We start from the raw sequence: 25,172 nt of genomic DNA on the forward strand, positions 1-25,172 counted from the left end.
ACAACTTCAAGTAATGGGGTCCCCACATAGAGGGAAATAAAGAATAACGCTCAAAATTGGATAGAGTGGAGCAAGATTTGAGTGAAAGACCTGGCAGAGGCATCGTGGACGCTAAGCAGGCTCGAACCTGCTTAGCTTCTGAAATCTGAGCTGGTGCATTCTGGGTTATTTGGTCGGAGACAACCAAGGAAATTGAAGTGGGGTGTTCACCGAACGCCACCCGTACCGGTTCATCTTCTCCTCAAGCTCAAGCAGGGCTTCCTCCGCTGCCACTCGCCTCTCACGCTCCTCATTCAGGGTCTCCTCCAACCGAGAGCGCTCTTGATGCGACGTATCGTGGAGCTGTTCCGTCTCGGTCAGTCTGTGGAGTCGCAAAGAAGAATAAATGCCCAGGCTCGTGTGAACAGCATGGAAAGTAGGGTCTTCAATTTAGCATAAGTACACCAAAGCAATTCTAGATTTAAAGCTTTCGTGACTGCTAGGATCCATACTCTTTGGTTCTATTGGGTAAAGTCACGTAGGTCACCTACGTGACTTTACCCAATAGAACCAAAGAGTATACACCAAAGCACTTGCGCACTTTAAAATAATGCTTGTCACCCCTTGTCACTGCATCACTTTGTGTCAAAGCTAATGGTCATTAAAAATTATTTGCCGCCGATGCAAATGACATTCAAATGAGATGCTGACATTGCATTGAGTACATGACAAAGAACAAAATGAGATATATGAAAAAAACACAACTGCCAGCAAGACACGAAAAACAATTTATACTTAAAATCGAAGTGAAAACCTCTTAAATGACAACAAATCATTGAATCTTTTCGGGGAGGGGTGAATAAACGATGCCATTAGGGTACGGGCGTCCGCTGGGCGCCAGCGCGTGACCAAGAGCGGTGTCTGTAAACTGGCGCCGTTGCGCTCACCTGCGCTGGAGCTCCGCCACCTCCGCTGGGTCGACCTCGAGACGAGCGCTCGCTCGCTCCTGCGGTGCTCCCGGTGGGACCTCCTCTTCCCCTCCTTCCTTGCCCTGCGTACGCGCAATCACCGTCAGCACAGCCTCCAAGCAAGGCTCAGGGCATTAGCTCTGTCGGCTTTGCCAGTCTGTAATTCAAGGTGACATATTGAGAATTCTTGAAAGTAGAATTCTCAATAACTTCCATTAGTTGTTCCGCAGAGTTGCCAAGTTGGCCTGCACAGTTGATTTATTTTGGAAAAAAATAAAGCAATGATCTGTTCCCCAATAAATAATTGAAAGACTGTGCAGGCCGCAATGTACAAGCACAAATAAAATGTAAAAATAAATCACTAAATTCGTCTTTATCCTGCCTTATTATGAACAATATATTGCATGGAATCTTTTAAGAAAATGGATGTCAATAAACAGTGAAGGACCACTATTTACTGACATCCCACTAAATGTTTATATTTTAATCCAGTATTAATACAACCGTCATAAAACAAATCCAACATCTTCTGTAAATGATGAGAAACTCATCAGGCAGATAAGTGAGCGCCAGGCAGGTAACGGACAAGAGTACGCATACACACGAAACGTGTTTATGGACAACAACAAAGGTGCGAAGATTGTGACGACGTGGTTTGGTCCTCATATCATGGATTGCATGTCACGTGGCACCTAAGTGAAACAGAACAAAGTGACGGAGAAATATGGCACACACAAATAGCAATGGCGGCCGTTATGGCCTCTGGACCTTGTCCCCCAATGTGAACAATGTACAATGGAGAAGTTTTAACGGGTCGCTGCAGGGTGGGCTGGTAGGACAAGTCTCTGCGCTGTCTATTGCTGATTTTACACCCAACAGCACGAGATTTCACTTCGTTAAAGTATTGAAAGGGGACGGACGGACACATTCATCTATTGCAGGCTGGTACACTCAGTTTACAACTTCGTTCCTACCAGTATAATTCTTTTGAGTTCCAGATTTTCTTGCGTAGAACGGTTGAAGGCAACCAGTGGCTTTCACACACACACACACACAGAGACTTTGCTGCAACAAAAGCGGCTTTGGACACGAAACAAAAATCAACGGGGTACTTGAGAAGCCTCACGTTGTCGCCGTGATGCAGCGAGTGGCGCAGGGCTTGGCACTCGCTCTCCAGGCCGCGGTAGCGACCCTGCACGTCGCTGAGCCGCTGCTGAGCGTCGCGCAGTGACAGCGACCGTGACTTGAGCTGCCCGGTTAGGACGTTTCGCTCCTCCACCGCCACCAGCAGCTGCAGTGAGAATTGGCGAGGATTTAACTCGGACGGTGGGGGGGGGGGGGGGAGGGTAGCGTTGGGCGACGCAGTAAAAATCCATTGTTTTATCGTGCTTGTGTGGTTCCTCGGTCAGAAAAGCAAACACTAGATTATTTTTAATTTTACCAGGTAAAGCCGACTCGGCTATATTGCTCTCTTACAGAAGCGTCCTGGCCACAAATTATAGCTCAACAAAGTGGCTTGCGTAGAAATTTATAGCAGCCAAATACTCTTTAAAGGCATGTGTTTAAATGTGGAGGGAAAAACTGGAGGGCCCGCAGTAAAATTAACACGACCACGGGGAGAACTTGCAAACTCCAAATATACAGGCATCAGGACCAGAATCGATCCCACGACCTCCTGGAAAACAGGCGAGGGAATTAACATCTTGCTTGTCTTCATCAATCAGCACTGCGAAGTATGTTCAAATAAACCCCAATGACCACACGATGTCTGGAAACCCTCATCCAGAAGTGAATTTGCAAGGGCTCAATGGAGAATGGGGGCAGCACAGGTCAGTGCAGCAAAATTAATTGCTATACTCTACTTGTGTGCATCCACAGCTGGCTACACTTGCGAAACCCAGTTCATCATAATCACGAGGGGCAGATTAGTGCTCTAATCCCTATGCCAAGAGGCCACCTACATTCACAAAACCTTGATCAATGTTTATTTTTTTCCTATTTTTGGCGAGAATTAGCATTTGTCTTCATTAGCAATGTGGCCGAATTTGCGATGCGTCTCAGCCCCTTGTACGGCACCACAGACTTAACTCTCGTTTACGAAGAAATAAACCTAATGCCTTCTCCTTTTAACTGTATGCTAGCATCCGCTTCACCCATGGCTTGATATAGTTTTAGAGCTCTGGTGGATTAAACAGCCAAAAGTAATTCTGAAAGTTGTGCCAATGTCAAAAGGGCCTTAATGCACCCCACTGTTACCAGAATAGCTATCAGTTGCTGCTTCAGCGACCTGAGCTGGCAGTTGCAGCAATTAACCAGGGCTTCCACAAATACCAGACTTAAAATTCTGCGCATCAGCAGGGGAAAGTCCTGATAATCTGTCGCGCGCGCACGGAGACCCGGCTTGCGGAAGCACGCACTTTGTTGTTGAGCTGCTGCAAGCGCAGCTCCTTCTGGTGCAGCTCCTGCAGGCACCGCTGCAGTTCCGACTGAAGCCGCAGGACCTCCTCTGGGGTGGAGCCGTCTCCTCCGTCAGCCGCCTGTAGGGAGGGGCGAGACCAAGTGAGCGGCAGGTGAGTTCCACTGCTACCGCGTGCGCAACTCTCTACCTTCAAGACGAAAGAATGCGCTGGGAAAAAAAAGCGTTGCATGTTAATTATGGCCATGACAACAAATCTACTGTTTGATGAGGGCTTCCCCACGATTTGCAAGTCATGGATGTTATTTTAGAATGTTTCACCGGTGTGGGTTGTAATGTCGGAAGCATAGACGTGGGATCATAGAAGTACAGTATGATAATGGGTTTTACTGCATTGCTTCCTGCTGCCCACCATGCAGCCTGGCCCAGTTTATAACAACCTGGTGTGTACAGTAGTCATCCTTCAAATAACTATCCAGGCTCAGGCCTGCTTAGCTTCCGAAATGTGAAGAGATCTATCATATTTTGGGTGGTGTAGCTATAGGCAGACTATAGTACATACGATAAAAAGTGTAAAATATATTTTACTTCAAAGTTCATAAACAAAATTCGCATGTATTTGATTTATGAAAATCGATAAAAATGTAACGTGCTTCATCAAGCCAGTTGAGACTATCTGTAATTGTTATATCTAGTGTATAGTAAAAGTTGCATTAGGTATTGCATTGTATATCAACAGTTAAGCACTAATTAAAGTACATTTTAAGATGAACACAAAAGTTGTAAACTATCAGTACACAGAAATAAACAAAAACAAGGTTAAATTGTTGATATAACGCACACTCTGTATAATTAAGATGTGTAACTAATAATGATTTATATTCTTAGCTCTTTCGGTAAAGTCACGTTGAAGGGAAGGGAAACAATAAACGTGACTTTACCGAAAGAGCTAAGAATATGAATTACTGCAGTCACGAAAGCTTTAAATCAAAATTTAATAATGATTTGGTTGTCAGGGCAACACCTTTCCCGTGGTGAGATGCTGGTCCAGTCCACCACTCTGAGACCTCAGCTCTTGGCAAAACCTCTGCAGCTCGGCGATGCGCGAGTCTCTGTCTGCAAGTGTTGCCAAAAATTGCTCCTTCATCGCCTGATTTTCCGCCAGCAATGCTTCGTTGTCGGACCTGAAATAACGGACACGTTGAGCTTTAGGAATATCTTTGCATTCGGCCAGTGCCGTTCTTCATAAAAATCTGATACATTTTCATGATCGTTCGTAATGTCTCATTTTTTCCACATTGTTCCATTAGAATGAATGTAATGTTTGCATACAATTTGCATACAATTTGCATACAATTTGCCAAAATCATACACCATTCCTACGCATGCGATTGCGCATATCGTAAGCGTGATAATTCATTTTAATGAACCATCGTTATGGGCTGACTAGAAACGCTCCACAATATATCTTTCGTTCTAGATTTGTGTTGCCCACCCTGCAGTATTGTCTTAATACAACAGCCATCCAATCCAGTCGTAGCAAAGCGTAGCCAGCATGAGCCCTGGTGCAAGGGATTAACTCGGGCCCTCTGTCCAACTTCCCCCCCCCCCTCTTCATTGCCCGGTTCCTGGCCACCACCGTGCATTAACACTGCCTGCAAACTCGGTAGCTATGCCACTGACCCGATTTTGTGCCTTATGAAGACCAGAAGTGGGGGAAAAATCGGACTCACAGATCCAACAAGGAGCCCATAAAGTGTTGAGAACCCTCGTACAACACAAACACAGCTAAAGCCCACTGAGCTACATATCTCTTTTTCAGAAGATACCTGGCCACAAATGATTACTCTACGAAGTGGCTTATCACCACGTGGAAATTTATTTCACCCAAATACTCTGAACGCATCTTTCTAAATGTGGAGGGGAAAAAACGGAGGACCCAGAGAAAATTTCACGCAACCACGGGGAGAGAGACACGCAAACTCCGTATATACAGGCTTCAGGGTCGGGCTTGAATCTGCAACCTCCTGTAGAGGTTGTTAACATTTCGCCACCATGGCGCCCCTTTGTCCAAACTCTCCCCGGGCTCGTGTCCGGTGGCTCACCGCATATGTGACACCTGCACCTGCAGGATGGACATTTCCTCTCGGTGTGCGCCCTGCAGTGCCTGCTGTGCCATCGCCTGCTGCTTGAGGTCGTGCATCTCGGCCCTTAGGTGGGGGATGTCGCCACTCTCCTCGCCGATGCGCACGTACTGCTCACGCAGCCCACGCAGCTCCCACAGCTGGGGTCAAACGCCGCCGGGGAGCCGGGGGACAGCACACACGCAGTGGCAAAGGGATGAGAGCAGCAGGAGTGGATTTGATATTAATAATTTGTTCCTTCCTCGATTGCATGAATTGTCAAAAGTTATGATTAGCGTTGTCAATACATTTGTTTTGTCATCGAGTTATGAGTCAAATCGATACTGTTTATAGCGGTATAGAAAAAAATCATCAGGAATTTGCCCGAACTCATCAGAGCTTAGGAGTGAAGCAGGGTTGCACTTGGATGAGTAACCACCATGCACAATACAGGGTGTTTTTAGAGGGCTGCAGGGCTACTTGGTGGGCAACAGAGGGGCGGCGCCACAAAATCCATTGTTATACTTAAAAAAATGTATGCTGCCACGTGTATGCTCGCCTGCACTCATAGAGCAGCGGATTGATAAAAGGGCTGCACGTGCATATTTCAAGCTCGTTCACCCGTACCAGTCGGTCGCGGTCGTCCTGCAGTGCGGCCAGTGAGTTCCGCAAGCTCTGCACTTCGTCCTGGCTCTGCTCCGTAGCCGGCACCGCCGACTCCGCCGCCGCCCCCCCCAGTCTCCTCTCCTCCATCCTGCGTGGCTCCCTCGGTGGCGCATGAGCCTCCGTGCGCAACGCCACCGCCCGCACCGCTTCTGCCTCCTCCTCCCGCGCCGTCCCTCCCGGGGCACCGGCGCGCGAGGACGACGCGGCCGGCAGACGCGCGAGCTCGGCGTCGCGCCGAGCCAGCTGCTCCGTGAGCTCGTCGACGCGTGACTCCAGGTGGAGGACGGACTCGTCGGACCGGAGGGCGGCAAGCTCGCCGGCAAGGCCCTCATTGTCATCAAGCGCCTGCGGGGGCAACCATTCACAACCAATGATTGCACAACGCGACTAGGAACTGGTAGGGGATGGGCTTCTGCCACTGTCTTATCAGCTTGGGTGTCACACGCCATGGGAAATGAGCGACTTCATTCACTGATGGGGACCGTATATAAATGTTTGACACAATAGTTAAAACAATGTAGAACTCTTAGCTGACCCTACTTGAAACCCAGTTTGTCCTGGCTATTATATCCATAATTGTGATGTACTTCTTTTCCCCCACATCTATGAATCACACCATCATCTACATGTAAAGATCAGCCCTGAGATAACAAAACCCCCACAAGCCACACAGGGCTTGAAGTCCTCATCCAGCAGTGGGTAGACAAAATGGCTGTACATGCACATGGTTGGCTATGTACCGTGCGAATGAAGTTCAACATACATGTACAAGCACAGACTCACTGTATATGTGTGCCAAATTTTAGCTTTCTGGCCTATTCATAACATCATAAGCATATACACGGTCACAGCCACAACCATCTATGTGTATTAGCTAATCCTTGTAAAATGAGTAAGGGGGACATCATTCATCTCCTGTCTACAGCCCTGAGCCGATGGGGGATGTTCCGTTCCAGCTTGTTACGAACGGACAGCCCGACGGAGAGCAGAGCTCAGGCCTAAATGTGGGTTTCAAAAGCGTTTAAAAGCCGTCACACCTTCGCCAAGTCCTCCCGCATCCGTGCCAGTTCCGCCCTCAGCGACGGCAGCTCCTCGTCGCCCCCTGGCGTCCCACGGCTTCCCGAGCCGGCTCCGGTCTCTAGCTGGTCGCGTTCGGCCTGCAGCGAAGCGAGGGCCCCCCGGAGGGCGCGGCACTGCTCCCCCCGCTGCCGAGCCTCGTGCGTGGCCTGCGCCGCGGCCAGCTCGGCGGCCTGCAACTCGTGCACCAGCTCGGCAACGCGCTCGTCGCTCGTCTCCGACTGCACCCGCAGAACGCCGCTCTCGTGGCGCAGCGATGCAAGGTCCTGCGTGCGCAGAGGCCGGCGCTTAGGGTCGCGGGGGGGGGGTCTTCCGTGATAAGAAACGGCTGGTTCAAATTAAAGTAAACGATCAACTGTTTTTATTTTGCCAGGTAAGGCCCACTGAAATTTGTAGCTCTTTTTCAGAAGCGACCTGGCCATCACGAATTACAGCTCAACAAAGTGGCTTATCACGTGGAAATTTATAGCGGCCAAATACTCTAAATGATTGTTGATTCTAAATGTGGAGGGGAAAAGCGGAACACCCGGAGAACTATCCACGTGACCACAGGGAGAACATGCAAACTCCAAATATATAAGCGTCAGGGTCGAAACAACCTTCTGAATACCAGGCAAAGTAGTTAACATCTCACCACTGTGCAATAGGATAACACAAGTTAATTATGTCTGAAACGGAAGGTTATTTCTAAATAGCTGTCTTGTCAACATGCAATGTACTTGGTACCATATTACGTAAATATTTCCATTAAACACGTATAAAATATTAGTCATTAACATAAAGCAAACGTTTCACTAATATACTGTAAACCCTGCCATGTTATGCAAAACATTGAATGTCGAGTTATATTCCACCTAATCACACTGGTTTACTTTTAAGTGAAACATCGACCTTTTTTCATTATTTAACTGCATCTATTTTTGTATCCCGGCTCATTTTATTCTCATTAACCATGTCTTTATACTCAAGCCATGATTGACTGACCAAAAATATTAGCTTTACAGTATATTTAAAAGTAATCCTCGTCAGCTTTAGTCCAAATGTGTCATAACAAAGAATACAGCATAGCCTGTGAATAATTTATACTTTTTTTTAAACAACACTTTGAACACTCGTATCACCTTGTTGTAGCTGGCCTCGGCTTCCTTCAGCTTTCTGTCGGCCTCTTGTTGGGCTTCAACGAGCTTGCCTTCGGCTCGTTGCACCTTGCCTTCACTGGCAGCGAGCTGCTCCCCCAGCCGCCGGCACTCTGCTGTAACAGAGTCCAACTTCTGCTGCAACTCGCCAAGTCGGTCGTCTCTCAAGAGCTGCTCTTTCTCACCGATCAGGCCAGCGACCTCCGTCTCAAGGTCCTCCACCTTTGCCGACAGCTGCTCGCCATCACCCCGAAGCGATGCGATCGTTTCTTCCCTCTCGCCCATGACCTTGTGCAGCCGGGACACCTCCCTCTCCACGTCAGCCTTTTCGTTCTCAAGTGCGCGGATCTTGTCCAGCTGCTTCTTAAGCAGCTGCTTGCGCTGGGAGTCCTTCAGGGTCAGTACCTGATCCAGGTCTTCGCGATAGCGGGCAAGCTGTGCGCTTAGACGCGCATTCTCCGCATTGAGATCGTCGGCTTGTGCCAGAAGGTCCCTGATCTCCTGCTGCAGGCCGTTGGCCTCGGAGGCCGCCTCCTGGATTAGCTGGTCCTTCTCGCTCATCTTGGTCAGGTGGAGCACCTCCAGGGACTTGTACTCGGAGACCACGTTGTCGCGGTCGGCCTGCAGCGAAGCCATCGATTTGGTAAATGCTTCAAGCTTTTTCTGAAAGCTTTCCTTGTCTTCGTAAGCCTTTTTCACTTTAGCCTCCATGCTCGTCAGACGGTCTGCCATCTTTTGCAGCTCTCTCTCGGCCTTCAGCTTTTCTTCATTAGCGGCTTCCAATTTATCCGCTTGATGCCGCAATTCCTGCTCGTGACCCTGCCGGGCGTCGGACAGAATTTCAGACACCTCGCTCTCCTTCGTCACCAAGAGCCTTGAGATCGCCTCCTCTTTGCTCGCGATGACTCCTTCCAGCTGCTCCGTGAGTTGCCTTTGGTTCTGCACGTCCGTCTGTAATTCATCGCAGGCGAGCATCAGCCTCTGCAGCTCCTTTTCCTTCTGATGAACGTCCTCTTGCAGCAGTTCCTGTGATGCCCTCAGTTCGTCCATGGTTTTCTTCGCATTTTCACTTATTTCGGCAAGATTGTCGCTCCTGTCCTTAAGCTGCTTCAGTTCATCTTCGGCCTGTGCGAACAGCCTGGTCACTTCATTGAGCCTCTCAGTCAGGGCGTTATTGGCTGAGGTCCAATCGTCCTTCTCCTGTTCGTGCTCTACCATGACCTTCTGGTAGCTCGATTCGACCTCGCTGTTCATTTGTTCGAGCCTTGACGATCTTATGCCAAGCTCCTCCACCTGGATGCGGAGATTCTTTGCCTCATCTTGGAGCTTCTGACACAGGTCCTCCTTGAGCAGCACCTCCTTCTCCTTCTGCTCGATGGACTCCTGGAAGCGGCTCTCCCACTTCTTTGTCTCTTCAAGCACGCGGTCTCGGTCGTCCTGCAGCGACATCATGCTGCGTGTGAATGCCGCGAGGCGCGCCAGGCTCTCGTTCACGCTGCTCTGCAGCTGCCGGTTCTCCAGGTCCTTGATGTTCACCGTCGCCTGCAGGTCAAGCGTGTCTGCCTCAAACCGGAGCTTCTCCCGTCTTACCATTTCCATCTGCTCGTGCAAGTTCTGGAGATCTTTTCGCTGCTTCTCCCTTTCGGCTGCGAGCTTGCGTTCGACTTCTTCTTCTCTCCGTTTGAGCTGGGTTTTGAGCTGTTCCTCCTTCTTTTGCATCTCTTCCTTGACTCTGTCGTTCTCCGCCAGGACCCGGGCGACCTCGCTCTGCGTGTCGTCAAGATTAATTTTGCACTCCGAGAGCTCGGCTTCAAGCCTAGCCTTCTCCTCTGCCGCGCCGCTCAGTCTGAATCTCGCCGCACTGAGCTCATTCTGAACGTCGTTGCGTACAACTTCCAGAGCTTTCACCGTTTTCTCTAGGCCAGTGATCCTCTGCTGGTACTTGATGCAGTCTCGCTGGAACTGGCTCAGTTCCTGCTGCTTCTCCCGGAGCAGCTCCTGCAGCTCCTTGGCCCGTCCCCGTGTGCCCTCACTCCCGCGCTCCACCGTACGCAATCGCTCTTCAAATTCCCGCGCCACTCGCGTCTGCGTCTGCTGCCGTTCGCGAACCACCTGCTCCTTTTCCTCCTCTGCCTCACGCAACATCGCCTGGAAGCCCTGCGCCTCGTTCTCCAGCTCCGTTATTCTTTCGTTGTATGAATCAATGTCCTCTTGATAGTTTGCGATCGTCCCATTGAGCTCTGCCATCTGGTTCATTAAGCTTTCCTCCAGGTCTCCCTTCTCCTGTTCAAGCTCCACGTTTTTACGTACCATTTCGGCAAAATCAGCCTCGCGTTTCTCAACTTCACTTTGCAGTCTCTGCAGTGCCTCTGACACTTCGTGGATCCTCCGATTGCTGTCAACAAGTTCCATTTCCAATGCCTCTTTCTCATTTTTTATCTTACCAAATGCCTCCTGCACCCCTTCTAGTTCTTCTTCCAAGATCTGCTTATCATCCTCAAGGATTTGCACCTTCTCGGCAAGAATGACTGGCTCTTTCTCCCCTTCCCTGCTGTAGTCATCCTGTAGTAAGTCGGCGAAGGACACCTGCCTGTTCTCTTCTACTCTGGGTCCTGAGACTTCCTCCACCTTCTGAATGAGTGCAGCCTTCTCATTCAGCACAGTCTGAAGCTGACCATCCTTCTGTGCCAGCTCTGTGCTTAGGTCCTGCACACGCAAATTAAGTCCTTCAATTTCTGCTTGCAGAGTCTCGACATCCACGCGTCTCTCTAACGACACGTGCTCCCTTTCCCGTTCTCCACTGAGCTCATCTATTTTCTGCTTGAGCTCACACAACTCCTGCTTCAATGACTCCGTCTCTTGTTCCTTTTCACTGAATTCAAGTCGCAATTTTTCTTGGGCTTCCCGCAGGGCACGATTTTCATCATCAAACCGACCGTGCAGCCCATCTCTCTCCGTGACCTCGGCTTCGATACTGAATTTATTGGCATTCTTCTCTCTTTGGGTAGAAATGCCTTGGAGCTCCAGAGCCAGCCTCTCAACCTCTTCCTCCAGCTCATGAATCTTCTGCTGCTTCGTCTTGGCAAACTTTCGCATCTTCTCCTTCAGCTTCTCACCCTCCCCCTGGGCCTCCTCAACCTGCTTAAGCAGGCCCTGCTTTTCGGCCTCAGAGGCGCTCAGCCGGGACAGGACCTCCTGCTTCTCCTGCCGGACACTCTCCACAAGGTGCTTCATCCGCTCCATCTGCCCGCTCACATTCTCGTATGACTGCAGCAGGGTCTCGTATTCCTCGCGCAGCTCTTGGTGTTTTGCCTGCCATTCAGAATCGTCGGTCACCTGAGTTTGTTTCATGTCCTCCAACACTTTCCCCAGTTCTTCTTTCTCCCTCACCACACCGTCTTTCTCTCGTGTTACAGCGTCCATCATAATTTTTAGGCTTTCACAGGAGGCCTCCAGGCTCTGGTTTTCCTCAAGGATGCGATCCACTTCAGCTATCAACTTCTGCTTATCTCCCTGGAGAACGCCAACCTTTGTAACGAGACCTTCATTGGCTTTCGTAAGTTCGGCGAGCTTGCGCTCCAAATTTAGCATGTTGCCCTTTTCCTCTTTAGCTTTTTCATCTTGCGCCAACACGAGTTTCACAGACAGAGTCTCAAGCTCCTGTTTCATGTCAACCAATCTTCCTTCAAGGGACAAAACCTTGTTGAGCAAGTCGGATTTCTCCTCGCAAAGTGTTGCGTTGCTCGTTTTCAGGACGCTATTTTCCCGTATGACTTCTTTTCTCGAGATAAGGGCAGCCTGGAGTTTCCGATTGAGCATATCTTTGCCCTTGGCGTCCCCATCGGGGCTTTCCTCTGATACCGGTTTTTGCTGCACCTCCTGGGCCTCCACTCGTAGCCTCGACACGACCTCCTCATGCTGCTGCTGCTCTTTCCTGAGCTGGGTCTCCAGGGCGTCCAGAGCAGAGTCTTTTTCTAGCAGCGCAGCCATGAGCGTGTCAACATGTTGGCTCTGCTCCACGATCTGTTGGGAAAGGTGCTCGATTTCTGTGACTTTTTCAGCCATAGTGACCCTCAGCATTTCCATTTCAGATTTCAAAAGTGACAGCTCCTGCGAGTCATATTCTACGGATGTTCCGTCAGTTCTTGGTTTGCCATCTTCGACTTCTGCCGGCATTGGTGCACTTGTCATGAGCTTCTGCTCACTTTCTACATTAATGCTTTCCACCTGATGATCAAGAATAGGCCTTTCTGCCTGGGGACGCTCCCCCATATCATGAGGTCCATCACTCCTCTCTGGCTCTTCCACAGTCTTCTCTTTACTGACCTGCTCGAGTGCTAGCTTGAGGCTTTCGTTCTCGGCTGCAGCACATTGCCACTGCTCGCGGAGTCCTTCTGCCTCTTGTTGGCGCCTTGACTCCAGATCTCGCAAGGCTTCTTCCAAAGCCATTTTCACCTCCTCCTTCAATCTAAGCTCTTCCTGAGCTTCATGCAATTCGGCCAAAAGTTTGGCCTTTTCGCTATTAAATTGGTCAAGGTCTTTCTCTAATCTTTCCAAATGGCTCCTCAATTCGGCAACCAGATTTTCTTTACTCTGCAGCCTGCTCTGAAATTCCTCAAAGACACCCTGCTTCTCATCCAGCTGCGCTTGGAAGAACATTATCTGAGCTTGATGTTCATCCTGTAACCTGCGAAAAGCGTCCTCAGTGTCAGAATCTTTGTTTCTCAACTTATTCTCCAGTCTCTGCATGTTATTCTGATTGTCCGCCACCAGAGCTTGCAGTTCGAGCACTTTGGCTTGGTGATTCTCGTTGGAGCGTTCCACGGAGGTTTGCAACTCTGCAAACCGAGCATCATGTCCCTGCAGCTCGCAGCGCAGCCTCCAGATAGTCTCCTGCTTCTCTTCTAGCTGGGTCTCAAACTCTAAAATCTTCACGTTCTGCTCGTCCAGCTCCTGTGCCTGCACAATGGCCCTCTGCGACAGCTCGCCATGTTCCTCCTTCTGCTGCCTCAGCTGCTCGCGGTGGTGCTTGTCTTTCTCTTGACCTTTGCGAATGGTCTCCTTGCGCGATAGCAGAGCCTCCTCAAGCTTTCTCTGCATTTGCTCCTTCTCCTGCTGTGCCGCCAGTAGGACTGCCTGAAGCTCAGAGAGTGACGTGGCATCAGCGATCGAGTTGGCACCGGGCAGCGCCTGAACTTCCTCCATCTGCACATCGATCACTGCAGCCTCCATACTGCTGTTGCTCAGAGCACGAAGCTCATCCAGCTCCTGCTGCAGTTGGAATTTTTCTTGCTCAAAGGATATTTCCCTGGACTCGAGGACAGACATCAATTCCGAAATTTTCGATTCCTTCTCCACTAAGGCTTGGGTTACGTTCGAAACATTTGTTTCCAAGACCACGTCCGCCTTGGGTATGCCCTCATCATCAGGCAGCTGCACTCTTACTTGCAGTTCTTCAATCAACAAGTCCTTGGCGGCGAGCGTTTCTTTGAGCGAGTTTACATTGGCCTCCTTGTTTTCGAGTTGCAATTTGAGGTCCTCGAGCTGATGCTCCCTCTCACCGAGCTGCTGCTGCGCTTCGGCAAGCTGGGCTGCCAGCATGGATGTTTCCTCTTGAAGCCCCTCTTTGTGACCCTCCTTTGCACGGGAACCTGATTTTTCCAGCTCTGCAACCTTCTTCATCAGGTCTTTCCTAATCACAAGTGCAGCTTGGAGCTTCTTTTTCATTTGCTCTTTGTCTTTGGACAGTGACTCAATTTTAGACAGCAGGCCCTGTTTATCTGCCATTAAGCTTTCCACTTGATCGCGCAAATGCTCTTTGTCCTCTTCTGTGTGTCCAGTCGGTCTGGGTTCCACCTCACTGCTTGGTGGCTGTGTGGATTTTGCCATGGCATTTGGATTCAACAGGTCTTCTTTCTCCTTTAGTAACAGACTAATCTGACCTTGCAGTTCTTGGCAAAGAATCTCTTTCTCCTGTGCAAGTATCTCCAGTCTTGTGCTTAATTCCTTGTTTTCCTTGGCAAGACTCTGCACCTGAGATGTTAGCTCACTCCCGTCCTGTTGCAGAGCAGATGTCGCACTTTGTGGTATTTCCACTGCATCTTCTTGCTGCTCTTCCTTGTGCGAGGCTGCAAGTTGGCTGCCCACGTGAGATTCATCTTCCTCTACAATAGGAAGGATGTCAGTAATGTGTCCAGCATCTACATCTACTTTGGGAATTATTTCAACAGCGTTGAGTTGTTCAGTGAGATGCTTTATTATCTGCTCTTTTTTTAGCAATTCTGCATGAAGATTATCCCTCTCTTGAGCAGTAAAATTGACTTCATTTGTCTTCTGTTGGAGCTCCTGCGGCTCTGTCGAGAAATGTTCTCTGCCTGGTGAAGGCGGGGCAGCCTGGCTGGCTTCCAGCTTCTCCTGCTGCGCCCCACTCAGGGCCTCATCGAGCTGTTTGACACGATTAGTCAAAACGAACTTCCCCTCTTCCAGTGCCACAAGCTTGTCCGATAGACTCTGCGTAATTTCATTCAACTCTGCCGACTTGTCAGAAAGCGACTGTTCAAGCAGCCCCCTCTGGACCTCCTTATCATCCAGATTACTTTGCAAATGGCTCAGCTGCTCGCCTTGCTCCCTGAGTGCCAGCGTGAGCTCCTCCACCTTGCCCTCCTTCTCAGTCACCAGCAGCTCCTGGCTGCGAATCATTTCTTCGCTCCTCTTGAACTGTTCCTGAGCCTCAGCGAGCCTCTGCTGGAGGCCCTCCATCTCCCGCTGGATCTCTTGCACTTTGCCGTCCTTCGCGCGCAGCTCGTTTTCCAAGCTGCTCAGACGCTCCGTGAGCAGATCGCCGGTCTGGGCTGTCTGCACCAACCTCTGCAGCTCGTCCTCCTTCTGCTGCAGGGCTTGCTGGTAGTGGGCTTCACGAGACTGTCTGTCTTGGACCTCTTGCTCAACCCACTTCCTCAGGCCCTCCAGCTCTGAACACCGTCCGTCGTAAAGCTGCTGCAAGCTCTGCAGGGCCAGCTGGTGTTTTTGCACATCTTCACAGCCGCTCTTGAGAGCTTCCATCTCTTGGCTTTGAGCGATGATTTGCATCTGCAAGCCTTGGAGGACCTCATCCTTCAACTTCACGTTTTCCGTGAGTTCTTCACAGCGCTGCCCGATGTGCTTCAACTGTGATTTCATAGCATCCAGGTGCTCGCCCTGACTGTCATACCTCATTTGCAGATCAGACAAATCCTTGTCCTTTTGCTGAAGATAGGACGTTTGCTCTTTGATGTGCTCTCCCCTTTCCTGCAGTTCCACTTGCAGAAGGTCAACCTCTTTACCCAACGCCTCGACGTTGTCTTGCAAAGACTGTACATCAGCGCACTCTGCTTCCTTGGCTCTTACTGCCTCCTTCAACGCATCCATTCCTTCAGCCTGCGACGCAAACTTGTCCTGCAGCGACAGAAATGCCTGTTCCTTTTCCTGGAGCGAATTTTGAAATTTTTGCATCTCGCCTGCTTCGCGAGACCTCAGGTCATTGAGCTCACTCTCTGTACGGGTCAGGGACTCGAGGTACTCAGCGATCTGGGCCTTCAACAGCTGATTCTCTTCTGCAGAGAGCGTCGCCTGTGCCGTCAACTGACCCCGAGCAACTCCCAGCTCACCGCTTGTTTCCTCCAGCTTCTTCTCCAGGTCGGCCACCAGCCGCACTTTGTCTGCTACCTCCTTTTGTCCCTCCTCAACAAGGTGACGGTACTTATTGACCTGCAGGGAAAGGTCGTTGTATGCTTTTGCGCCATCGGTGTTCTGGCCCAAAAGGCCGTTGTACTTGTCCTTCCAATCATTCACCTCGGCCTCATACAGAGACTCCTTCTCTTTGAGGAGGGCATCGAGGCTTTCATTTTCCGCAATCCTCTCCTTCAACTGCACCTGTACTGCGTCGATCTGCTGCAGGTGTAGCGATGCATCCTCTTGCAGTTTCAGTACGGCATTGGACAGCTGTTCTTTGAGGGCGGCAATCTGCATCTCCTGCTCTTCCAGGCGGTTCCTGTGCACGGCACTTTGCCTCTCCATTTCCACACGCAGGCTCTCGATCGCATCGTCCTTCTGGCCCACCTCGGACGCCATGCTGTTTGACAATGCAGCAACTTGTTTCTCTTTGGTTTCAACGATCTCCTTGAGGTACCTATTTTCACGCTCCTGCTCAGACAGCTTGCCCCTCTCTTCGGAAACGCTTGTTTGCAGAGAACGGATCTCTTGCTCCGCTTTTGTGGTGGCTTCCGTCAACAAATCGCTCTGCGTTTGTGCTTCCGAGAGACTCTCTCCGAGAAGAAGAATGTCTCTCTCTTTTTCCGATAAAGACTGCTGCAGGGTGCTATATTCGCTGTCCTTCAGTTTAATCTTTTCAGTCAATTCAATACGTTGTGCCTCTTTCTCTGTTATGTTCTCACTAAGCAATTTAATCTCTTCGTCTTTCTTCACGAGCGCCTCCTTTAGAGAAAATAGGTCACGCTCTCTTTCTGCAAGAGTTTGGTTCAGCAATTCGATTTCTTTCCCCTGGATGCCAGCAGTCTCTTGTAGGTGGTTAATTATCTCAGCCTTCTTTGCGCACTCAGAGCTCAGTGATTCGTTGGTTTGACCCAGCAACTGCCTTAGTGATACCAAACTCTGCTCCTTCTCAGCCAAATGCTCTCTCACAGTTGACAGCTGCTTCTGTGTCTCTCCGCAACTTTCATGGAGCAAAAAAACTGCCTGCTCTTTGCCTGCAAGGGTTTCTCTGAGAGAACAGATTTCCTGTTCCTTCGAAGCAACACTTTCCTTTAGCAGGCCGTTTTCCCTGCACTTCTCCTCCTTGCTTCCTTCCACAGAGGCCTTCTCGGCCTCGGCCTCGGCAACCCTTCCTTGTAAATCCCGCAAGTCCTGATCCCTGGCAGCGATGAGCCGCTCTGTTTCGGTAACGCTCTCACAGAGGGCTGTGATCTGCTTTTCCTTCTCTTCGACGGATTCCCTCAGATAAATTATCTGACGCTCCTTTTCTGCTGTCGATTCCTGTAGTTGGCCGACCGTGGTGGTTCTGTGTGATAATTCTGCAGTCAGAGCCTCTACCCTGTGTGTGCTCTCCTGTACGGCTTCCTTTAGTAACCGCGCCTCTTGCTCTCTCTCAGCCAAATGTTCCTTTGCCGATTCAATTTCTTTGTCGCTTCCCTTTAGTGCTTCACCGAGAGAGCGAATTTCTTTGTCTTTTTGCGAATCGCTGTCCCTCAGTAGTGTAACCTCCTTTTCTCTTTTGGATAAAGTCTCTCTCAACAGGTTGTTTTCCTTTTCCTTGCTCGCCTTGTCCTCCTTCAGTGAATGAGCCTCCCTCTTGGCTTTCCCAAAACTCTTTTTCACCGATTGCAGCTCCTTTTGTTGCTTCGCTAAACTTTCCTTCAGCGATTTTATCTCGGTCTCTCTTTCCGCGACGCTGGCACTAAGCAGGTCGCTCTGCCTCTCCCTTTCCTCGAGCGCTGTCCTAAGAGCCTCTAGCCCACACTCTTTTTCCGAGACGCACTCCTGCAGAGAATAAATCTGCTGCTCCTGCTCGGCAAAATGGGTCCGCACGGTCTCGTTGCTCTGCTCGAGAGTCTGGGTGACAGTGTTCAATTGGTGCTCTTTCTCCGCAAAGTTTTTCTTCAGCTGTTCTAGCTCCTGTGTCCTCTCGACAAAATTTTGTTCCAGGGACGTGAGCTGATGTTCTTTGCTTCTCAAGCTCTCTTCAAGAGAGCCAATAAAACTGTATTTGGCAGCTAAATTATCTTGCAGCTCAGTGTTTTCTTTATCTTTCTTTGACTTGCTCTTCCTAAGCTCAGCGATCTTTTCATCAGCTTCTGCAAAACTATCCTTTAGTGACTGTGCTTCTCTCTCCACAGCAGCACACTTGTCCGTCAGCAAACTGATTTCTCGATCTCTTTTCGAGGTGATTTCTTCAAGGGAGACGCACTTTTGCTCTTCGTCCGCAAGCGACCTCGTCAGCTGTTTGACGCGGTCGTCTTTGTCGGCGACGTCTTCCTTCAATGCACGAATATCCTGATCCCTCGCGTCAACTTGCTCTGTCAGCGAGGCGATGAGGCTCTGCTTCTCCTCGAGGGTCTGCCTAATTAGCTTCAGTTCCTTGTTTTTTTCTGCAAAGTGCCCTCTGAACTCGTCGGTCTCCTGCAGCTGCAGCTGAAAGCTCTCGTTTGACGAAAGCAGCTCCTGCTCCCTCTGCCTCAGCGTCTCCTGCACGGAGTTTAGCTCCGATTCTTTCGCGGCAAAATTCTGCTTGATCAGGGCATTCTCCTGCTCCTTTTCAGCTTTGCCGTCTCTGAGGGAAGAAGTTTCTCTCTCAGCCTCACCAAACCTCTCCTGCAGCTGACGCAGCTCCTGCTCTGTGTGAAGCACTGTCTCGTTTATGAGGTTAATCTCCTTCACCTTTTCCGAGAGAGATGCTTCTACCCTTTCTTTCTCTTCCCGAAGACAGTTTATTTGCTGGTCTTTGTCAGTGATGTCATGCCTCAGAGTGCTTAACTCCCCGTCCTTATTTGCTAATTCTGCTGTCAGTGACTCAACCCTCTGCAATGTCGCCTCTATGGATCCTCTCAGCACTCGCTCCTCTTGCTCCTTCTCGGTGAAGTGTCCTCTGAGAGCTTCAAGCTCTTGTTCCCTTTCCCTCAAAGTCTCTGAAATCAAGAGTGACTCCTGCTCCTTTGAGGCGAGACTTTTCTTCAGCAGGCCGTTTTCCCTGCACTTCTCCTCCTTGCTTGCTTTCACTGAGGCCTTCTCAGCCTCGGCCTCGGCAAACCTTCCTTTTAAATCCCGCAAGTCCTGATCCCTGGCAGCGACGAGCCGCTCGATTTCGGTCACGTTCTCACGGAGAGCTACGATCTGCTTTTCCTTCTCTTCGACAGATTCACTCAGATAATTTATTCGATGCTCCTTTTCTGCAGTCGACTCCTGCAGCTGGCCAACCTCGCTGGTTCTGTTTGATAATTCTGTAGTCAGTTCCTCTGTCCTTTGTATGCTCTCCTGCACGGCTTCTTTTAGTAAGCTCGCCTCTTGCTCTCTCTCGACCAAGTGTTCCTTTATTGATTCAAGTTCTTTTTCCCTGCCCTTCACAGCTTCGTGAAGTTGAGAAATTTCTTGAGCCTTTTGTGAATTACTGTCCGCTAATGAAACTGTTTCCTGTTGTTTTTCAAACAACGCCTCCGTGAGTTTGGTGTTTTCTGTGTCTTTAACCCTATTGCTTTCTTGGAGAGCAGCGATTTGTTTTTCAGCCTCGAGCACTTGCGACTTTAACAAGCCTGTTTCATGCTCAAAACTTTCTCTAGCAGTACTTATAAATGCTTCTTTATCTGCGAGGCTTTGCTGCAGGCAGTCCACTTGTTTGAGAATATCAGTTAGCCTTTCATTAACAGATGCACTCTCTTGCTCTCTGTCAGAAAAAGCCTTATGTAGAGAATTCAATTCTTCCTCCTTTTCTGCCGCAACACTTTTCAGAAACACTAAATCCTCCTTTGAATGCTTAAGGCTGTCGGTAATGGAGTTTAACTCTGCTGCTTTCTCTTCCAAGTTCTTTATCAGCAGCTTGTTTTCTATTTCTTTATCCGCAACAGCTTCCCTGAGTAGGTGAAACTCTTCTTGCGTGCCTGTGATATTCCCCTTCAAGCCTTTGATCAACTCGTCCTTCTGCGCTACGGTCTCGGCGAGCGAGCGATTTTTGTCCTCGGTCTCTCCGACGACCTTTCTCAGAGACCTCAGCTCTTGCTCCCCCGCGCTGCAATCGATGCGCAGCTGCTGGGCCTCCTCCTCCTTCTGCGCTAGAGCGGCCCGCAGACCCCCGAGGTTGTCGTTCAGCTCGGCAACGCTCTCGCGAGCCGACAGTGCAATCCGCTCGTGCTCTGCGAGGCTGTCCCTCGTCGCGGCCGCTTCCCTGTCGAGAGTGACCAGGGCCTCCTTGAGGGCGTCGACCTCGCGTTCTCGCAACGCAAAATCCTCGCGCAGGCCCTCGATCTCGCGCTCGCGCTCGGCGAGGCTGTCCCGCGTGCGGACCCCTTCCAGCTGCTGCTCAGAGAGGCTCTCCTGCAGCGCGTCGAGCTGCCGCTCGCGCTCCTGCAGGCCGGCAATGAGCCGCCCGCGCTCTTCCGCGTGACTGGACTGCAGTCGCTCCACGTCCTCCGCGGCCTGGTCCAGCTCCTGCCGCAGTGACGCGGCGGTGGCCTCGTGTTGCCGTGCCTACAAAAAAAAGACAAAGGTGTCCTGTTAAGGTCGACACAGACTGCTGGGTCAAGTGCTGTGAACGAGCACCGATGAAGGTCGGTGCGGCGCCGCACGGGTTGGTCAGCGCCACACCAGGTACTCATTCGTGGTTGAGCCAACCTAGAGAAGGCTCATATATAGTTAAATTAATAACCAATGATGTTCACCATAGCTAAAAAACAAACTCAGGTAGCTGGGTTTGTAGCGTACAGCACTACCCACGGACGCCACACATTACAAACATGCACGCACTTGCCATGTCCTATATTTATTAGCACTTTTAACAGTCACACTTTCAATGTAAAAAAGTGGGCTTGAGCAAGACACACAAAGAGGAATGAGAGTGGCAGCCATAGATGGGACACATTGGAGAAAATGTTGACATGTTAGGTAAAGGCGATAAACCATCTGAGAGGATGTCCACTGCAGAGATTAAGCGATTTAATAATCTTGTGGGCAGGTTCGAGGCCGATGAATTAATCACAGAATGACGACGGATGACAATCACTTGGAAAGGCCTTCATCCAGCAGTGGATTGATCAAGGCTTATAATAGATTGGAAATCTATATCTAATACTATTTTTACATTGCTCAATAACAACATGAAGCTAGTTAAACCAGTTGAATGAGTGAGCCTTTGTGTTCTCTCAAAGTAAATACTGTCGTGTAATGTAAATGTCACCAAATCCACTGTACTTTCAAAACTACCCGATTACACTGTCATGGTAAAACCAAGGCCATCATGGTTTAGCCACTGAGGTTACACATTTTTTCAAATGGTATGAATGGAAATAAGACTTAAGGTAATGGTTCAAGTTTTCTCTGAGGTGTCCGACCAAAGCTGCACCATTTATCGTGTCAATAATATTACTTCTTTGCCCACTAAAGCCACAATGAGTGTCTTTTTCAGGAGAGTCTTGCATTGGGATGTTTTTGCACAACACCTATTACATTTTAAGATTTCAACTACAGAAACAAAGTGGAGAACCCCAAAGACACCCATGAAGAACGGGGGGGGGGGGGGGGGAAATAAAAAATCCACAAAGGCGCCCGAGCCAGGAATTGAACCCAGGTGATTGCTTGTCGTGAGGCGCGAGTGTTACCACTGCACCACCCTGATGCGCTAATGCGTTGTCATGATGATGAAAAATTAATAGGCTTTATACCCTTTACGGCAATAACACAGGTGTTAAAAAAGGGTCCCATAGATATTATCTCATTAAGTCATGCATAGCCTAATATCCTCTATACATTATTGCTAATTATTCATGACAGACAGGTTGTTCGGGCCTAAGAAAATGTAAATGTTCCTTGAGCAGCAATGCAATCAAATATGACGTCACATTTGTGGATGGGTAACTCAGGAGACTAATACTATGTCAGAGCACTGAGCAATTGACACTCAGGTTTCAGAAATATTCACGTCACCTGCTGCACTAAAACTTGTGTTTTAACCAGCTTGTTACATAAAAGGGGTTAATGGGGTTTATCTTTGACACCAGTAGATGAAACACATGCCATACTTGAAAAAACTAGAATATAAAATTTTGGTATCTTACTTAAATTGAGTCTTTCCAGTTATGACAATTTTAAAAATCCTGATTAGATTTTCCCGGGCGATGAACACTCATTACGGGGAATATAAAGGGTGTGCTCCAGGTACTAACATGTTAAAAATGACTTCAGAAGTAGTTCTGCGAGATCATCCGAAGACAAATATAACACAGGGCGGGGTTACAGTGCTAGCTGCGAGCATAGCAAATGCAAATTTCTCCATCTCACAACATGACCGCAACAATACAATCGAAACCCATTTTTTTAGGAACGAACGCATCCGAGAGGACATCCACACAAAAAAAGATTGAGCTCATGTGCAGGTGCTGGGTGTATCGTTACATTGTGGGATATTGGGAAATGGTGGCAGCTTCGGGGAGGACTGCAGTGGATTGACCATGGCCGATGATTACGATACTGAAAACACGATACCTTGTCCTTGGTGGCTTCTAGTGTCTTGTTGAGGATGTCGACCGCGTTCTGCAGTTCACTAAACTCCACTTCGCGGGCTTCATGTTTCACTGTCAATTCTTCAAGCTTCAGAAAACAAAAGAGAACCACACAGTCAGGTGGTCCATGTTAAAAAAGAAAAAAAACCTCTGAACTTCCATATCCGTGATGAATTAAAATATGCTGTAACATTTCACACTTATGCACTGACACATAATAATCAGTGTTATCCTATGGGATTTAACAGTCAAACTATTTATTTATTTTAAAAAAATCTATTCTTAAACTCACAATACACGCATGGGAAAAGTGAAATTTTTACCATGATTTACACAAACCATATGCAAATGACATGCCAATGTTGCTATTGAACAATTTAAGCTAACAAACCTGCACAAACGAGATTTTAAAAAATAACTACAAAAAAATGGTAAAAACAAAACGGAATGCATTTGTTGAACTGAATTATCACCCTTGAATCGTGACAATTCACCACATCATTGGGAGGGAGGGGAAAAATCACGTGCCCAGCTATAATTAAGTCCAGACTTTTATTTTAATGGCGAAGACATGTACAAAAAGGTCGACAGGAACGCCTACGCAGTGTGTAATATTAGGCAATGTCACAGCTCACAATGTTTGTGCGGCACTCAAGTTTTGTGGCATACACACGGACCACTGGTGGTAGCGCGTAAGATACCACGCACACACTGTGGATGAACTGGATTGAGGTCAAAACTGGTGTCACAGGAAACCCTATGCACCTCCAGTTCTACTAATCCCACACCGCCCTTCGACTGTAGCAATGTATTAACAGATTTTACTGGGACTGAAGCGGGTCAAGGTCCCACCCAGACAACCAAAACAAACAAACTTTATGTGTCCGCTTTGATGACAAGCAATCACTAACAGTGCACAATCACAAACCGTTTGACATTAAACAATGTGGCTAAAGTAAACCCTACTGTACACGTACAGCCATAATGCAAATCTCTACTGCTTGATCAGGGCCTTCCCATGCCGTGTGACTCCATGACGGTTATTTGACCATACTTCACCATGCTAGTCAAGCCGGCGAAGGTGAGAAGCATGGACGTAGGAGCAAAAAAAGTTACACTTAAGTGCAATGACCACGCATATCTCTGCAATTCCATCTGCTGCACCCCATGACACGTTCACTGGTCCAGGCACTATCCAGGAACAAATCCTGCTTAGCGTCCGAGGATCTGACACGATGATTCGGTCGTAGCCACATGTTGTGTTAATAAAACGCGCAGAAATGAATTATCTTGCCCGTGTCAATGCTGCCGGAAAGACCTCCACCAGTGGGAGCTCAAGGAAGCCCCTCTTAGAGGGTAGTTTGGTCCTATTTTGTCACACTGGCCAGACATGTTTGAAAGAGTTGGGAGTATGAGGTCTCCTGCATGGTAGTCTTAAGAAAAGCCATATCTCTAAAAAGGTTCACTGTATTTACACAAACCCTTGCATTCATAACAAATGGCTAGGCAAAAGTAACACGCTTTCCTTGCCTCGTTATATGAACCTGGCGGCAAAGGCAACGCTGCCACACAGCTGGGAACGATTACAAAGCTCTGCTATAGCCATTGCCCCATCTACATTCGACTGGAGGCATCGTTGCCGTCAGTGAATGGGGTCTACAGAGAGCCACACACCACACGACATAACTACGATCCTGACACTGCTAAAACAAACCACAAACCTGAATCACACGTCGAATACGTTCACACTATCCGCAACAAATAACATAGAATACATTATTCTCCTCCTTCACGATGGCAACCCAGGGCTCAAAGTCGTTCTGTGCAGTGTGCACGCTGCGCTGTAACTGTACTTCCTGGATATTCAATCGCAAAGGAACACGCACACACACACAATTCCACTTCAAAGTGGTAGCTGCCCTCGGGACAAATGAATGACACCGAGCGCCTCAGCGGCTTTGGGAGCGGATGACAGCGCGTGTCAATTTACCTTTCCCCACCCGTCCGCGTGGCGACGTTACAGGGTCGCAGGCCAAGCAAGCTTTCTGCGAGGGAACGCAAACGTCTTAGCGGCCAGCGAGTCACATCTGCCACGTTTACAGCCTGTACCAACGCTGGCAAGGACCGCGGGGGTGTTTATGCGGGAAGCCACCACGAGCGTGAAAGTAACAAAGACTAACAACACCCCCCCCCCCCCCCAGAAAATAAATAAAAGCCCTGGCTACTTAAATCGAGTGTATTTGTTTCCCCGACGAGATGCAAGGTCGAGCAATGTAGAAGGAGGAGAGGGGGACTCCCCCCTCTAAAGGCCGATCTGACGCAACCTGGCCAACACCCCCACTCCTCTCTCGACTGTCGACTCGTCCAAGTGAGCTATATAAACATTCATACGATTTCAATGGCACAGGATGCTCAAACTCAATGTGTACTTGATATATCAAGAGATGTTTGCGTGTCGTTTACATCTGGAATGGTATATAGTGGATATTATTATCATCACGATCTGGAAATAGATACAATGCTGCATCCTTAATTTTGTAAGTTTAAAT

General features: G+C 49.0%; 1 protein-coding gene across 3 annotated transcripts in view; it reads right to left on the reverse strand.

Annotated features, from left to right (window-relative positions):
• Positions 1-25,172, reverse strand: part of GOLGB1 (golgin B1) — a 54,738-nt gene that overhangs the window by 3,835 nt on the left and 25,731 nt on the right. For all 3 annotated transcript variants that reach the window (XM_032960064.2, XM_032960063.2, XM_076069438.1), the window contains exons 16-25: positions 22,607-22,711; positions 8,351-20,596; positions 7,190-7,495; positions 6,114-6,497; positions 5,469-5,647; positions 4,388-4,547; positions 3,365-3,484; positions 2,074-2,238; positions 927-1,030; positions 227-361 (exon numbers count right to left, since the gene is read on the reverse strand). In XM_032960064.2, the coding sequence (XP_032815955.2) occupies positions 227-361; positions 927-1,030; positions 2,074-2,238; positions 3,365-3,484; positions 4,388-4,547; positions 5,469-5,647; positions 6,114-6,497; positions 7,190-7,495; positions 8,351-20,596; positions 22,607-22,711 (13,904 nt within the window). The remainder of the gene's footprint in view (positions 1-226; positions 362-926; positions 1,031-2,073; positions 2,239-3,364; positions 3,485-4,387; positions 4,548-5,468; positions 5,648-6,113; positions 6,498-7,189; positions 7,496-8,350; positions 20,597-22,606; positions 22,712-25,172) is intronic.

This window comes from Petromyzon marinus, chromosome 24 (assembly GCF_048934315.1).
Source record: "Petromyzon marinus isolate PM22_M1 ecotype Great Lakes invasive population chromosome 24, UKy_Petmar_22M1.pri1.0, whole genome shotgun sequence".
Lineage (NCBI taxonomy): Eukaryota > Metazoa > Chordata > Hyperoartia > Petromyzontiformes > Petromyzontidae > Petromyzon > Petromyzon marinus.